The sequence below is a fragment of the Struthio camelus genome, chromosome 13 (genome assembly GCF_040807025.1).
Source record: "Struthio camelus isolate bStrCam1 chromosome 13, bStrCam1.hap1, whole genome shotgun sequence".
NCBI classification, from domain to species: domain Eukaryota; kingdom Metazoa; phylum Chordata; class Aves; order Struthioniformes; family Struthionidae; genus Struthio; species Struthio camelus.
In genome coordinates this window covers 2197588-2213860 of record NC_090954.1, presented here as the reverse complement: position 1 = coordinate 2213860, position 16273 = coordinate 2197588, and the positions used below count along the sequence as shown (strand labels likewise).

General features: G+C 39.0%; 2 protein-coding genes across 7 annotated transcripts in view; one reads left to right on the top strand and one right to left on the bottom strand.

Moving 5' to 3' along the window:
• Window positions 1–928: 928 nt before the first annotated feature.
• On the top strand, window positions 929–4428 carry LEAP2 (liver enriched antimicrobial peptide 2). Its single transcript, XM_009678910.2, has 4 exons — window positions 929–1115; window positions 2375–2551; window positions 2981–3120; window positions 4139–4428. The coding sequence occupies exons 2-4, from the start codon at window positions 2465–2467 to the stop codon at window positions 4173–4175; spliced, it is 264 nt and encodes an 87-aa protein (XP_009677205.1). The 5' UTR covers window positions 929–1115; window positions 2375–2464; the 3' UTR covers window positions 4176–4428.
• A 661-nt stretch (window positions 4429–5089) lies between these two features.
• AFF4 (ALF transcription elongation factor 4) overlaps window positions 5090–16273 on the bottom strand; it is a 58764-nt gene continuing 47580 nt past the window's right edge. For 5 of the 6 annotated variants that reach the window (XM_068959953.1, XM_068959955.1, XM_068959951.1 and 2 more), the window contains 7 exons: window positions 15221–15284; window positions 14937–15073; window positions 14455–14526; window positions 13138–13231; window positions 11950–11993; window positions 11067–11290; window positions 5090–10474 (listed from right to left, as the gene is read on the bottom strand). In XM_068959953.1, coding sequence (XP_068816054.1) covers window positions 10356–10474; window positions 11067–11290; window positions 11950–11993; window positions 13138–13231; window positions 14455–14526; window positions 14937–15073; window positions 15221–15284 — 754 coding nt within the window. In that variant the 3' untranslated portion in view covers window positions 5090–10355. The remainder of the gene's footprint in view (window positions 10475–11066; window positions 11291–11949; window positions 11994–13137; window positions 13232–14454; window positions 14527–14936; window positions 15074–15220; window positions 15285–16273) is intronic. The other variant, XM_068959956.1, reaches the window with a different exon arrangement.

The following is a 16273-nucleotide window of genomic DNA, read 5'->3' as shown; positions in this document are numbered from 1 at the left end:
TGGAGCCCAGATGATAGCACGTGTAAACTGTTACAGTGGTGGCTTCAGTAAATACTTCTTTTAAAATGATTCCGTCTCAGCAATTCTGTTGAAAGCGAGCAGCTCATCCCAGGCTTTCGTATGAGGTCTCTGCCCCTGTGCACAGACAGCTGAACTATCTGTGAACCAGCTGCTAGACTTGTGTAAACAACGCGGCATGTTCAGATGGACTGACGCTGGTGGCAGTTCACCTACAGCAGCGCAGCAGCTCCGCTGTCCTGGGCTCTAGCTGACCATCCCACCCCAGCGCAATCGCAGCGGTGAGGCAGCAGGCAGGATGGGCCCGCTCCTGCCTAGCTCCCACAGGCAGTGTCGCAATACTGCTGAGCTGGCTTCTGCTGCCAGCTCCAGCCTGCTGGGCAGGGGGCAGGATGCAAAACCTGGAATTTCTCTGAACGGTAGCAGCAATGGCTCCTGCTGGACATGTGTCATTTGCAAGATTGACTGGTGGGTATTTTAGAATCTGAAAGTGTTTGAAAAATTTTCAGTCAGTTCTGTTCTCCCTTTGCAAAATGTTACGGTGGCAACAGAGAGAACAACAACTTCTGGCAAAATTTTTAGAAGCTACATCTCCGCTGTTGCTTTCGACCTGCTTTGCACATACGACAGCCAGGATGTGCTGGATTAGCACACATGGAAACAAAGCATAATTACAGCTTCTTACTTTCTTGCACAGAGTAAACAGACTGCTGCTTCCTGGCCTAGAAACTGGTTTCCTGAAAGGGATGTGCAACAGCAAACTGATGCTATTAGTAACCTAGGAGGCCAGATTTTCCCAGCAACTTAACAACTAAGCTTTTGCCACATCTTCACAGAGCTAGCGTTACCTAGCCAAAAAGAAAAAAAAGGATGAGAAACAATGACTCGCAGAGGGCACTACTATCAGAACTGACACTACAGCTGCCTTTTCAAATCCTGTGCTCCACCGGTGAAGTCAAGATTACAGTTGCCCATCTCTGTTCTATGATAGTGCCTAGTGGAAACTGCAGAAATTAGAACTTAGATGCATGTACAGAAGGAAATGACTCCGAGGATTAAACAACTGAGAAATTCACAGCCAACTGCAAAAGAAACTTGTAAGTTCAGCTATTTGATCTGCCATGATTACTACCTCATTTTCTTCTCCGCCTAAGATGCGGGAATGGGAAATACAGAAGGGTTCTGATTCTTGTTCACAGGAAGAAAGATAAACGGGGAAGAGGAAAGAATATGGGACAAACCCAAGGGAAGGAACAAATCTTCCAGTAGTATGTTGTAGACAATATGCTGCAAAGGGCTTTTATTTAATCCCAGTGAAATTTGGGCTAAGGGGTAATCAATCACCTGGTAGGCAGGAAATCTGACAACACAGCATTATCTTAATCTAAGTAACTTGTCTTCCACGCTGGCACTTATTCGTCCTTATTAAGCAATCACAGAAAATCGTAGCTTCTAGTATCCAGATTTGTATTTACAGTTGAGCTAAATCACAGTTTATTATTTTATGCAGTAGCTTTCTCTTTGAAGGAACTTAAAGTGTGCTGTGCAACCTACACATAGTACTTGACAGGAATAACCGATATTCTCTTTATTATGATATTTTCTGCAATCTCAGCCGTCTTTCACTGGAGAGAAGTAGCCTACAGGGGAACAGTTGGGAGTCAGACCAATTTGGGAGTCAGCGCACACAAGGAGGAACGAGTGCAAGCAAGGAATGCATTTTCAGGCTACTGATCTTAGATATCTGCTTCTCACGCTTGTCCTTTTATGTTTCCAAGATGAGAGGATTTTAGATAAGAAGTAATAGAAAAATCATTTCAACTTCTTTTTCCCTTGACTGCTGCAGTCTCTTATCTTTTCGACCTGGAAATAAATACTAAGAGCTCAAAGCAAATTACAAACTGCCTGTCCACTTCAATGGGAGTTGTTGCTGGCTTCTTTCAGAATCATGAGCTGCACTGCAAGATACAAAGGCAGACTACACCAGAGAAGGCTCCTGTAAAGAAACCGCAGTCTTCTACGGTTCTTCTAGTCTTCTTTGAGCTGACAAACTCAAAGCTGCATATACTGCAAGCGTCACAAAAGTTAAATAAGGTTATGGCTTTTGATCTTTACCATAATACTATGGGCCACCTGCCATCTTGCATGCACATACACAATGCAGTTCTGGTAACATGTTAGGTTTTAAAAAAGGAGCAGTTGGCACATCTGGTAAGCTGACTCGACAAAGTACGAGTGGAAGGAAAGTAAATCATTAGCTAGCTAGATAGGCCTTGAACCAGATCACTTTAGTAGATGCTAACTTGGTAATTCTTCCGTGCTCTGAAATGAACTTTGTCCCTGTGATGACTGACAGCTGAGGCAACGATAAGAGAATGAAGCCTATAAAAATCAAGCTGAAGCTCCTAAGTTTTATTTGGGACCTCCTCCGCCCAAGACTGGTCCTATGCTCGAAGCGGCCGCCCATACTGTGAAGATGCACTGTTTGAAAGCCATGGCTGTTTTTTTACTCTGTTCGTTGCTGCTCAGCCAGGTAAGTCAGATAACTAAAGTGCTAATTGAAGTGGTCAGGCAGTTAATAAAAAGGGTTATGATTTTCACAAACGAGAATAACTGGCAGGAGTTAGAGGTGACAGCAGAGCTCTTCCATAAGGGCCAGCAGTCCTGAAGAAGTAGAGTAACCGCCTAGCGAACACTGGCTTACTCTGAGACATAAATCACCAAGTAATGCTGCCGGGCCTCCCGAGAAGGCTAAAAAACTTAGTTAATTTCTACATTTAACTTATATTTTTTTAGGGTTAAAATACAAGCAATCATACTTTGAGACTGCTATGATCCGAGAGCAAGGAGAAAGATTTAAAGTCCTTTGCTGAGAGTTTTTAAGATTACTGAGCTCAGCATCGGAATGAGCTGCTGACAGCTGCCGCACGTTCCTGACCGTTGCACTTCAACTCTGTTTCAGACACACTGCGCTTCCTTGCGCCAGCCGCAGCCTCAGCGAACACGACAGAGGCGGATGACGCCCTTCTGGAGAGGGGTCACGCTCAGACCCATTGGTGCCTCCTGCAGGGATAACAGTGAATGCATTACAATGCTATGCAGGTAGCTTCACTAATCCTCATCTGTGTTAAGGCCTGGGACACTTGATACTGTATTATGCAGAGGAAGTGCGTACCCTTTTCCTGACACCCAGTCCAGATGTGGAACTAATTCTGATCTGGAGAAAGATAGCTGGAGGAAGGGATGGAGCAACAAATTTAGACCTCTTTTGTAAGCAACGCAAACAGTGCACAGAGCAGAGTCCAAGGGCCCTTGATCACCAGCCTTAGTCCTTTCCACTGCAACCCTAAATAACCTAGCTTTTCAAAAGAGAATATAGGATTCTGGATAGCTTTCAAGTAACTACTTAGAAGCCTTAAATTTAATCCTTCTTAAAGCCAACACTGTTCATTTTAAAGCATGTATTATTTAAAAGGAGTATCTCACCCTAAAGTAATCACTTTAGGTGACTACTTAAATTCATAGTTTGAGCGCACTAAAATATCAAAATCAAATATTCATTAGTCCTCAGGGACGTTAGACAAGCAAATTGTCCAACTAGGTATAAACAAAAAATGATCAGCTAACCAAATTACTATTTAGTGACTAAAAGCTGATTGTGTGGCACCTGTTGTATTCATACCAGAAAGCAATTGGAAAAAGGGTAGAATAAATACCATTTCCTGTTATATTTACCTATAACCAAAAATGGCAGCTAAGCTGCTATTGTACATGCAGAGATATCAATTTGTCTGCTGATTATCCTGGGTGAACTGTAACAGCAGTTGTAAGAGACAGAAAGGGATTTCCATTGCGTATGAGTTGTACAACACAGCCTGACTATATAGCCCTGGGTCACAAGGATTTTGGAGTTACTATGTAAAGAGCAGAAAATGAATCAAGGCAAACTGAACCAAGTGAAAAGGAGCTGAATACAACGTGTGCTGCTACATGCGCTGAGGAGGAGCTCTGCTGTAGCAGCTGAGTAAGATGTGCACTGATAAGCATATACCCACCTGTCTGAGCCCTACACAACAGCCAGGCTTGCGCCTTCGGTGCCTGATGCTCTTTCCTTTTTCAGGAAGAACCGCTGTTTCCTTAGAACAGCCTCTGAGTGACCTGTTGCTATTAAGAACATCCGTCACTGTTACTGCTGACCCTGCTCCGCTCTACTCGCGCAATATTTATTATTGACTGTTCCAAAGCTAGGACACTGAATCAACCAATTAAGTATATTTAACACTGTGATATCAACTGATAGAAGGACTTCAAAAAGAGCTTGAGAGCATGTACGAACTCAAGCTGGGTCTCTGCAGCACACACTTCAGGATGACTCTTTTGCCAACCTCAATAAAAGGATTCTGCACCTCATGCTCGCTTTGTTTTTGTAACTGTTCATATTTTTGTAAGTGCGAATTAAAAATTTATATTCGGCAAATAACCTTGGTTTTCCTTGCGTCCTGTTAGCAACGTGTATGCGAGTTCACATCAGACATTTCAAAGAGAAGTGCGTATCGCTGACTGGACTTTAGACATTTATCCCTCAACCTGGCAAGGGCGTGAGGCAGGCCGTGCCTCCATCTCACTGACTGTCACCTTCCACATCTTAACAGTGCTTCGCATAAGGGCCTCTTAGAAAGAAAAGAGGGAATAAACTGAAAACGATACTGACAGCGCTTTCACTATTCCAAATATATCAGGGGAAGCTGGAAAGGAAAAACGTTTAATTACTTTTAATTACTTCTACTCAAATTTGCTTAAGTAAAATTCATACGGTGACTTTTTTTCACTGAAACGCTTATTATTTTAAAACAATTTGATCGAAATCCGATTTTGAGGAGAGGCATGTTAACTAGGAGGACTGGCAGAAACCGAGCCACTTCAGATTAGACAAGCGTTAACAGGCCTGGGACGCCTCAATGCTGAATGCTATTTGTCTTTGTCAGACATAGAGCATTAGGACCCGAAAAGCCTGCTTAAAAAATGCAATACCACTGAGGAGAAAGCCCATCTGAGAGATACGAGCACAGTGTTTTTAAAATTTAATACAGAAAAATCTATTTGATATTTATTAAACTTAGTTTCTCCAGTTACAGTTTTGCATTGTACAAAGCATTTTAATGACACAGTAGTTAAAAAGATCTTTACAAATTGAAATGTGATACCCTTTTCTCCAAATATTTTAATTGCCATAAATTTGTTTAAAAATACACATTAAACGCATGTTTCAGACACTAAACTTTCTATAATCTCAATACCACAAAATACATAGAATATACTATACAGATGTGGAAAAAATCTAGTTAGTATATAATACTTTGCTCACCATTAACAGCTTTATTACGTGAAATGCACATACTGACTTAGAAATCCTAATTTTGAGCCCCAAAGTACCCTTTGAAATTTCAAATGTATTGCAACAAATAAAATCACAGTTGTGGTTTTTTTTTTTAGGTTTTGGTTGAAGACAGATGCCTAAATATTTTGATAGAAACAAAATGTAACACATGGACTTGTCATGTACAAAGCATAAAACAGAGACATCCCATTAGTTACTAACAGTACCTTTCTGTGTGATTATTAAGGGCTTCATTTATAAGTGACAGCTTAAAAGTTACCTTCCCCCACCCACAAACCCTCCCCAAAAGAAAAACCCTTCTTCACCAAATAATAATTTCAAATAAGATAAAGGATTTTTAATAAATATATAAGCACTTTATCCTCCATATACAAAATTTCTTAAAACAATTTAAAAGGGGGACCAGATACAAATGTCAGTAACTGTGCTTGCAAAAGTCATGCCTGGTCCTTAGAGTTGAGTTTTCAGATGTATAATGCCAATGCAGCCAAAACCAAAGGCTGCAGAAGTACTGCGCGCCCGACTGCATCGTTCCTCAGGGCCGCACGTAAAACCGGACGGGCGGGAACCCCGCGGTCCCGTTCGCCCGCCTCGGCTCCCTTAGCAAACGGGGAGAGTTACAACAGGAATGGATACGTTTCTACCCAGTTTCCAGATGAAATTAAAATAGGTAAAGCATTTACATAAAGATAGCCTATCGAAACTACGCTGTAACGCAGCGTTTCACGTTGCTCAGCGCAGCGTATTCAACCGCAACCCAGGCGAGCACCGGCTGCGAGCGAAGAGCGAACGCTGCCTCGGGGAGGGCTCCGCCGCAGGGCAGAGCTGTCGCCCCGCCGCGCTCACGCTGAGGCAGCAGCTGCTTTACTTTAGAGCTAACCCTCCCCTCCCTGCCTCCCCCCACCCCAACACCGCTATTTTCAAGTGGCATCGGAGACCAATTCCTTCAAAACTAATGGAGTCAGACATACAACACGATTCCCTGATTGCTTGAGCTCACGTAACTGCCACGCTTGGGAAATCTGTCTCCTGGAATAGCTCTGCGTTGGTCTGAGTTGGCTAGCAAAAAGCTTTGGCTACTCTTTACATTTACAGATATCTAGCATTAACTTTGTTGCTCGGAAATACACAGTTTTCCGGAACACTGATTCATTAGACAAAGCAATTTAAATCCTGACCACAATATTTGTCAGGAATCTAATAATTTGGAAGTTGCTCACTCCCCAATGGGCAATTCAAACTTGACTTGCTCAGGCCCTTTTGTATCTGCCTTAATATAAACACTGCAGTGACAGTAAATATCTGTTAGGTAAATGAAACATTAAATACAGCAAAGGTAGTCTCTCTTTCCACTAGTTTCCCATTTTGGCAAACTACATAATTATCTGCCTACGGCTTTATTTTACTTGCCCCAGGCAAGCACTACATTATTTTCATAAAGTACTGACTCTCTGTATGTTGGGGCCGTTCATAAATACTTTTCAGGGCATTTTTTGTTATCACAGCAATCAAGCCTCAGCAATCTAAAGGAATATACATTGCACTCCTGTATAATATGCAAGATTTATCACCAGTAAGATGGTGATTCAGCACTCAATAAATAATATATCAATATAGTCAGTTGCACCATAATCTAAAAACAAGTATAACATATACTTTGGACAGACTGAGTTCATATATATATACATATATATTAAAAGACACATACAATACAAATTGCATACTGCCATCAAAAGCCAAGAAGAGCCATCCATATGCTCTGCTTTATGGCTAATAGTTTCAAATCAAAATAAAAGTCTTGGGCTGTTTTACTCTGGTGTCCTGAAGATTTATTTATAACTATAAATGGTTGCACCTTATCACCTAGGAACCTGCAAGTTTGACAGCAAATTCGAATAATATTGATATCTGAGCAAGCCTAGTCTGATTAAGCCATTTTTAAGATTCACCAACTGGGGCTGCATTCAGTGAGGGAATTAAAATGACAACGCTGATATGTATTTAATATACAATCACCTCGGGAATCGTTTCGGAAGCCAGGAGTTAGGCATTCCCTCATCGTTAGTCACTCGTGCAACCTGCGTTAGTGCTCAAGTGACACGTGTTTCACTGCTGCTGTTTGGAAGTAAAACAAGGACAGGTTTAGACTGTTAGCCTGCGTCTTGACAGAGCTGGAAGCTTATTAAGTATCTGCATTTTGTCTTAGCTATGAAATCTGACAAAGTACATAACTTTTCTCTCTGTAACAGTGGTAAATCCCAAGTTAGATATGCTTTTGGAACTGACAAATTTAAATTTATCTTTGAAATAGCCACAGCTGAGTAAGGCATTTCTTCTCAATTAAGAAGACCACTGCATATCTCCCACACAGGTAAGAAACCTGGGACAGCACTCTGGAGGATACTTTATTATAAAGTATACTGTTCAGGTGGGACACTTTCAACCAGTTCAGGTCCATGTTTTTAAGACTGTAAGAAGTCTTCTGGTCACTTGAAGACAATTTCTTTTTTAAGCTCCACTGATCTAGGGATAAGCGATACCTTTTTAGGAGACCAATTCTGTGTGACACCAAAAGGTATTTGTGGGGACTCTAGTTAAGGAAAAAAAATTCCCAGAGATGAGACCATTCCTGCTTACAGTAATGGTACCTGTGCACAAAGGAGTAAGCCAAAAAACAGCCATGCTGGCTAGTGCAGCACTACACAAAAAATAAACTATGAATGCAACTTCTAAGAAGGTATTTTCATATAGCGTCAAAAGTGTGCTAGGCACTTTAGAGTATTAAAGAAAAAATAGCCGACAGTGTCCCATTAACCAAGATGCAGAGTTGGAGGGTACAGAGTTCTGTCTCAAACAGCAAACACTAAAAGAAACGTGATCTTGCACAGTGATTCAATAGAAAGGATGCTCCCACAGACCTGAACAGTGAAGTAAGTTCAGCTATAATGAAAAAAGTCACAGGTCTGTTAACTACGTATCAATTTGTATGTAGCAAAGCTTTTCTGGAAGTACAAAACAAGTCGGAACGCAAAGGAAGCTCTACGAATATGCAGCTACCTTTTAGTAGGTTACTAATTTGCAAAACTCCTAAACTCTTAAAGCCCATAGGACATACTGCAGTACTAAGGAGCGTAGAATTCTATTCCTTCTTTCGAGGTCGCCAGCATTTTGGCACTTAACTACAACTACACAAAAATTTAGTGCAATAATTTTCCTGAACATGCACGTTCATATCTGGTACAGAATAAAGGGTTAAATGGGAGATAAAACAAAGCAGCATTCCACAATCTCACTCCAACGTATTCAGAGTTTGACTCTCTAAAAGGAGATCACTGCAATAAGGAGTCAGCTCGTATGACAGACACTAGTACTTTTAAAAAGGAAATGGAATTTTACCAAAGTACTGCAGAAGACCACTGCATACAGTATACCTGGTCCTGCTGTAAAACATCTTGTAAACAGTTCATAAAATCTTCATCTAAAAGTAAGGCATAAGGCACACCAGACATGTTAGGGGCACTAAGCAATACTGAAAGCAGTAGCGTTTTAAACCTTTTACTCAGACAAGCACCTTATGTGGAAAGGTACTTTGGTTTGCATGTTTTAAGAGCAGTCAATCGCAACTCCACGAACCATTTCTGTGGCACCAAGTCGATTCCTCTACAAGGAATATCCTGCTCCGTCAAACATATCAAGCATTAATGGGACCTTCATTAGCATGGGGTAAATACAAGCTGTAAATCCATTCTGTTCGGCATCTGAACAGTTAGACAATTTCCCTGTAATAGCAGGTGTGCTCCCCACCCCACAATGGCTGTTGCACTGTCAAGCTGTAGTGTCCATTAACTATCAGACCCTAAAAGGAAAAAATGGACCTCAATTTCTACTCAAGATTCCTGGTTTCTAGTCAATGGAAAAGATATAAAGGACAGTTCTGGTAGGAATTCAACTATTGTTGGTTTTTTAACCATAAAGTTGACTGATCTTGTAAGTATCAAAATAATGATAAGCAAGGAAAAAAAAAAACACCTTATTTTAAATGAAGAGATACAAAAAAAGCACAAGATTGTCCATTTCAGAAACCTTTCCTGTATGCACTGCACGGATCAGACTGCAGTTCATTCCTACATCATTACTTTGATAAAACATTAAATGCAAATTACTGTAATGTTTTGTGATTGTTATAGTGTTAATTGATGCTTTGAAACTGCCTTGAAGACAACCCTAGTCAGATCCAATTAAATATTTTTCCATATAAATTTCTTTATAATTCATTTAAATGAAGTATCTTAATACGTAGAAGAATACCTGGAACTTTTCTATTTAGTACAAATTCTGCAATCTGTAGTTGTCATGTATTAGTTGACTCGTAGGCATTAGGCATGAGAAGTATGGTGTCCCTACCCTTGAGAACCTATCAATCCTATTTTCTTGTACAGGCTCTACCACCACAAGACATTACAGAATAACAAAGCTCACAAAGTACTTAAATAAAGTGTCTACGTTTAATTTCTACTAAGTACTTGAAAGGGTAAATTCAGGGAAAAAATAGCTAAAACTGCCCAAAATTGGGCTTTCCAAAATTAAAAAAGAATTAAAATAAATAGGATTTAAACTGACTAGTTATGCGTTATGACTGGAATTCCAATGATCTATCCATGATAGATCAACAAAACTACACCTTTATATGTAGCAAATTTTAAAATATTTAAATAACTTAAAAACGGGAATACTGAAGAAGTCCATTAACCAGATGATTTGGGATTAAAACACAAAACACAAATGAGGAATGGGAGACGTGAAAGCATTCCTTGCTCTTAGTGTCAACTAAGCAATGTGTTATGGCAGTCTTCCTTATTGACATGACACAGTGTTGTGGAGATAAATCAGAGGCAGCGAGAAAAACATGTTCTATTTTCCATTCCTTCAGTTCAAAATATCACTTGGCATCCAGGCGCAACCAATGTAATCCCTGACGGGTGTAACGCACTAGGTCTGTCATGATGCTTGAATTAAAAACCAGAGGGCCCATAACTTTATCCAGTTCAGCAAAGAACTCTAAAACAACAAAAACACAGATTAAACTCTGCACATGTTCTTTCACCTTGTCTGCTCTGCAGAAAATATCACGCTACAAAACTCAACCTTTCAGCACAAGTCTTCCAGGTTAAGATAGATGGAAGAAATGCAAGATGGCAGAACGATGGAAGAACTGAAGAAGAAAAAAACCAAACCAAACCAAACCCTTTTGCAGCAGCAGATTGGTTAAGAATAATTAGAATAAGGTTATACTGTTGTAAAGCTTTCTTGACATTCTCCCTCAAATGTGTATATTCCCTTAAGAAAAGAATTTCAGAAATGGAAGCATACCAAGTTCATCTTAGTACACTGAACACTTGCAGGATACGTAACAAAGTTTCTTTTTTTTTTTTTTCCATGCATAACCAGTAAAGAAACATTGCATCTCCACCACCACCTTCATGACCAGCCCAGGTAGTCACTGTAAACGAAGGTATAACTTTCGTTTTCGCAGAGCACCCACTTATAAATCCTGTACACTGTTAACTATAACTCCAAAATTCAAAAACTATTAGCATTTCAGTGCAGTTTGGCACACCTGATTTTATAACCCGCCTGTGCTAAATCTTACCTTTCTGTTCTTTAGACAGCTGTTCGGCTTGGTCCCAGATTTCAGTGGCGTAGAGGAAGTTGGACGTAACTTGGACATAGCTGGCTGCCATCTGATGGATCCTCTGGGGGATCGTCACTGAAGACCCACTCCCTGAAGGGTTGGCTGCCCCGGAAGAGTAATTTCCTGAATTCCCTGGAGACAGCTTTGGAGAGACTGGAGATGGCATACCAACAGGCTTGCTGCTTATCGAAAGAAAAATATTAGAATTGTAAAATGTGTACTTATGTACTTCAGATGTATCATGCTGTAAGATCAATACTCTCCAAGACCTCTCTTTCCACCTCTCGGAATGTGAAATGCTAAACCACTCCTGCAACAAAAAGTCAGGATTTGCCCTGCAACAAATGAAATGCACGAGCTCCCAACTGTTAAAGATCCTCCCGAAATTTTGAAATTTGATAGACTAATCTACCAAAGGTCCAATCTTAGGCTTTAAATAGTGGAAGTAAATTGCCATCCCATGGAACAGAGAACCCTGTAAGTGCCTGCAGTCATTTGGGCCTGCAGCACTTTTAAGTCTATTGCTCTGAGGGGAAAAAGCGGTATATAAAACAACAAAACTCCCTGAGATAGGTGACGCGTGTGTCAATGCCACACACCCTTTTTTGCAACAGAAGTTGCCTGACAAACTTTCTTCGGAGCATTATCATAAGCAGCAGTCCTCTGAACCTTTTATCAGAATAATTACATGAACAACTGAATTAAAACCTAGATCAGGGATTAGCTAACAACCCCCACCTTTCTAATGAATGAAAAGCTACTCTTTGACCACCTCAGGCACACAATTTATGTAGAAAGCTAACTACAAGTTGAGAAATAGGTAACAGTTTTCGCTACTTACCTTCCCATGCCAGGTGATGGTGCTTGAGAATTGTTATAGGAATTCTGTTTGGGGAAAAATAAATCCATTATCCAATTTATGTTTACATTTAACTGGTTATGAACAGTAGTGTTAAATAAATGAGTTTTTGTGGCTTTTTTTTTTTTTTTTTAAATAACCGAAATTCTGAATAACATGAATCAAAGTACTTTCTAATTTGGGAAAATATAATAGCTAAGACACAGAATAAGTTATTAGCTTAGCAATACTAAACAGGTCAATAAAGACGTGTAGGATTTAAGTAGCTCTTTGTTCTAACCATTTATGCTAGATCCTGTTGTCACTTAGGACAACATTTAATTTTTTCAGCCCGTTAACGGGAAGAAATCTCTGTTGTTACTGGCATCGAACAATTTAAAGGTGTCTGCCAAAACTCAGAGAACTGGGCGTTTTAGAAACTTGTTTTCCCTCAGTACTGAGAGCTGAAATTTTCAGAAAAACCCAACGGCATTAGCTACCTACTCTCAACCGTTCCTTTGAAAGTCTCAGTCAAGATTCAGAACTGAGCAATGTTACAGAAGTATAATGACTGGTTTCCTCATCAGCAGCATCTTGGATTCAAATAAATAAATTCAAAGAAGGTCTCTCGGTCTCCTTTCCCTGACAGCACTTTTAAATCAGTTGTAAAGGAATTTAAATAGATTCACAGAAAAAAATCTGAATGGCCCACTGCAAAAAAAGAAAAATTCAGAAAGATTACTGCGGTTGTGAATTAGAAGTTGACTCTGTTGCCAGCTTTTGCAAAGGTTGGACAGCTGCAGCCACATAACGTACCCCAGACATTGAATTCCCTTAAGCTTTAACATGAAAGTAAAGGTTCAGCTTTGTTATACCTGCAGCAAGAAAAGTGTTTTTAATTCCCCTTCAAGCCTAAGTTATTCATTTCTTATGGTAGACAAAAGATAGATCAAATAACGAAAGGAGAATTATCATGCTAGGACCAGCAGGGTTACAACAGTACAGTCATGCTGTCTCTTCCCACCTTTAAACTACTCAGCCTGAGTAAACTTGCAAGGTCCCAGTTTCAAATGAGGTATATACCCGATGTTTATATACCGCAGTGTGAAAATTGGATAAAGGAATTCTGAGTGATGTGGAGCGTCAACTTTAATAGTTTTTAATATTATAATAAAATATAAATGCAATTACCTTAAGATGCTCAGTCAAAGTTTTAGAATATTTCAATGCACTTTCCTTCTTTAGTTTGAAAAGCCTTAGGTATAGAAGAGATTGGCACCGAAGACTGACCAAAAACAGAAGAGCAAAACATTTACAATTAAGTCACGGTAACCACTACTCAGTGAAGTTCAAAAATCTAGTAACTGTGTATGTAAAGCTTTCTCTCCCAGCTCTGAAAATCCAACTCTCTAGCTGTAATCTTTTCAAAAATCCGTAACAACTTTTAACTTGTCAAGGAAGCAAGTATGTAGCTTTGTGCCTTAGGCTGAAACTATCACCATCAGTGATTTTGCTGATCTAACTAGCCTAACTCTGAACTCAGGAGACAACACTAAGTTACTTCCTAGACAAGAGCTTCATTTACTCTTCACTCGTGTCACGCCGAGTCTACTGTATTCTCCATGTCCTTCCCTTTCTTTTCCACCTGACACTGAATTGGATTTGGTCCACTACCTGCTACAGTGGTTTCTATAATCTAGAAGGGCAGTGACAAGTCTTTAGATGTAAATCCAAATTTTGAACTATCAGTGGGTGAACACACAGTAGACCCTTTAAGACCCTCATCCTTTCTGCTGTTACTCCATTCAGATTTAAGAATGCAGTTTAGTTTCAAGTGCATCTTTCTGAGAAAAAGGTTCAAATCACAGCTATAAATTCGTTCAAACGAATACCAATGTGTGATGACATTTCTATTTCTTTAAACAAAACAAACAGAAACAAAACAGAAAACAGCCTGGTAGTTAAAGCAATCATGATGCTTTCTGAAAGGTTTAGATCATCAAAGTAGCAGCCCAACATCAGCTGAATACTTATCTAATTCAGGAGTAACCAATTATTTCTAAATATTATAATTTTAAAAGACAGAAAATGGAGAGCCACAGGTAACTTGCTCAGTCATAATTTTACCAACACACAAAGAGGATAAAAGGTCAAAAGACCTTCTAGCCACTTTTGTAACAAGCTTCTTACATCAACACTGCAATAGATATTACACCAGTGAAATCATATTCTAAAATAAAAGCACTAACCAACATAACATTAGGAAAAACGGACAAAGTGAGAGAAAGATTAAGTAATCTCCTTAATAGTTCCAAGACCTGTCCCCAGTTATCATCATTCCTCTTCCCCAATTTACAGTGATCAGATATATAGTATCAACCTTCCTTACACATAGCTAAAAGGAACACTCATATATTTGATTCAGAAACACCTGAGAACTCAGTGTAATAGAGCATTTAACTGAGATAATCTAATTGGCACATTGTGTTTATACCAGAATATACATACCAGAGCACTGCTAGCCTTTTATCTGCAGCCGTAGCATCTGGTGCCAAGTAATTCTTCAGTTTCATAGTGTATCTACAAGCAAAAACCTCACGTAAACAAAAACTAAAGCATTACGCTATCTTTTATTAATCACCATCATACACAGAAGTTCTCACAATTTTCTAGTTTCAATTGTCTTCACCATTTCAGGAATCTTTCTCAGACCTCAAACAACATGCTAATGAGATAATAATTGGAATAATTTTGCTTTTCATGTGTTGACACTTTCTAGAAAGACCTCAAGAACCTTAAATGAAAGGATCTCAAACTTTGTGAAATCACTTTAAGCCCCTGCAACGGAAAGGAAATGGGAAATGAACCAGTTTTACTCATGATAAGAGATTTCAAAAATTAGTGGCAAAACTTAGTAAAAATCCATAAACTCTACTTTCCAAAAATCTTTCCCAATCCCTTGAATTTTGTATATGCTTTACAATGCTTACTTGATTAATTCCACAGTTTCTGAATACATAGGGAACGGGGACTTGGATTCCTGAGCGTTTTTCTCCAGTGCATTCCCACACTCAATGAACGACACTACAGCATCTAGGTAGTACACAGCTTTCTCAAACCTGTCAGACTGAGGAGAATGAAAAAATTCTTAAGAACAAAAAGTAGAGAGAAATACAAGAAAGCTTCAGTACCGAAGGGTAGCAAAATAGCAAAAGCTGTAAACAAAATCCAGTATAACATGCAAACATTGGATAAATATTGGAGATGTACTTACCAATGCATCTGCATTATGCTTTAACTTCTTTGCTTCTTGTAAATAATGATCAGCCGAGTAAGTCCTGCAACATAAGACACAGAAATTCATGGACTTGGCACCACCGCTGCTGCATTTCCTTTTATGATTTAGTTCTCTTAATCTTTTTTATTTTTATTTTTTTTCCCTTCTACCTCAAGTTACAGGAACTACAGTATGATAAATCTTGTTTAATAGTTAAATTTAGTTGTCTTGTTTCAGGTAATTCAAAAGAATATTTCAAGGAAACTGATAAAGATTTGGGTAAATTTACTGCATTTGATAGTCAAGTAAACCAAATAATTAACCAACAGCAAGGGAGGAAAGAAAAACAACACAACAAATTTTCGGACAAATTAATCCAGTGCCTCCAGGGCTGGCATTACTGTGAATGTGAAACACTTTAAAATAATAATAATAATAATAATGATAGAGATTCATTCAGAAGTTAATTGCTAATGCTTAGCCACCCAAGACAATCAACTGTAAATGACTCTCATGACTTGATTAGCAGTAGGTACTCACAAAAGTGTAATTACACATTTCGATATATTAATGCAATACCTACAAGTTCATTGACTAAAGTTCAAAATAAATTCTCCCATCCATCCTATTTTACTAGGCTAAGAATTAAAGATACTCAAAATCAGCATTTTTAACAGTTAACTGCCTTCAAAATACACTGTTCTTGCTCTCAAAAATTATAACATAAAAGTACATATCACTGTAAATATAATTAGAATATAAAATTCTAATTACAATACAAAATGACAAATCTCTGCAACCTATTTTTTGTGCTAAACGATCGATAGTGTACCCCACTCAAACTCACTTGACTTCGCTTTTGTTCAGGAGTAACTATTGGGAGAAAGACCACTGACCAACTACGTTTCCCATTTCCAAACAGTTCTTAACCAGGAGTTACTTTTGCTTACTGGCATGACCATCATTTTATCCCTAGAGTTTAAAGACAAATTAAAGGGAAATGCTTTAAGAGAAAGAATTGTGTTAAGGTTTGAATTAATTAGTAAAAGT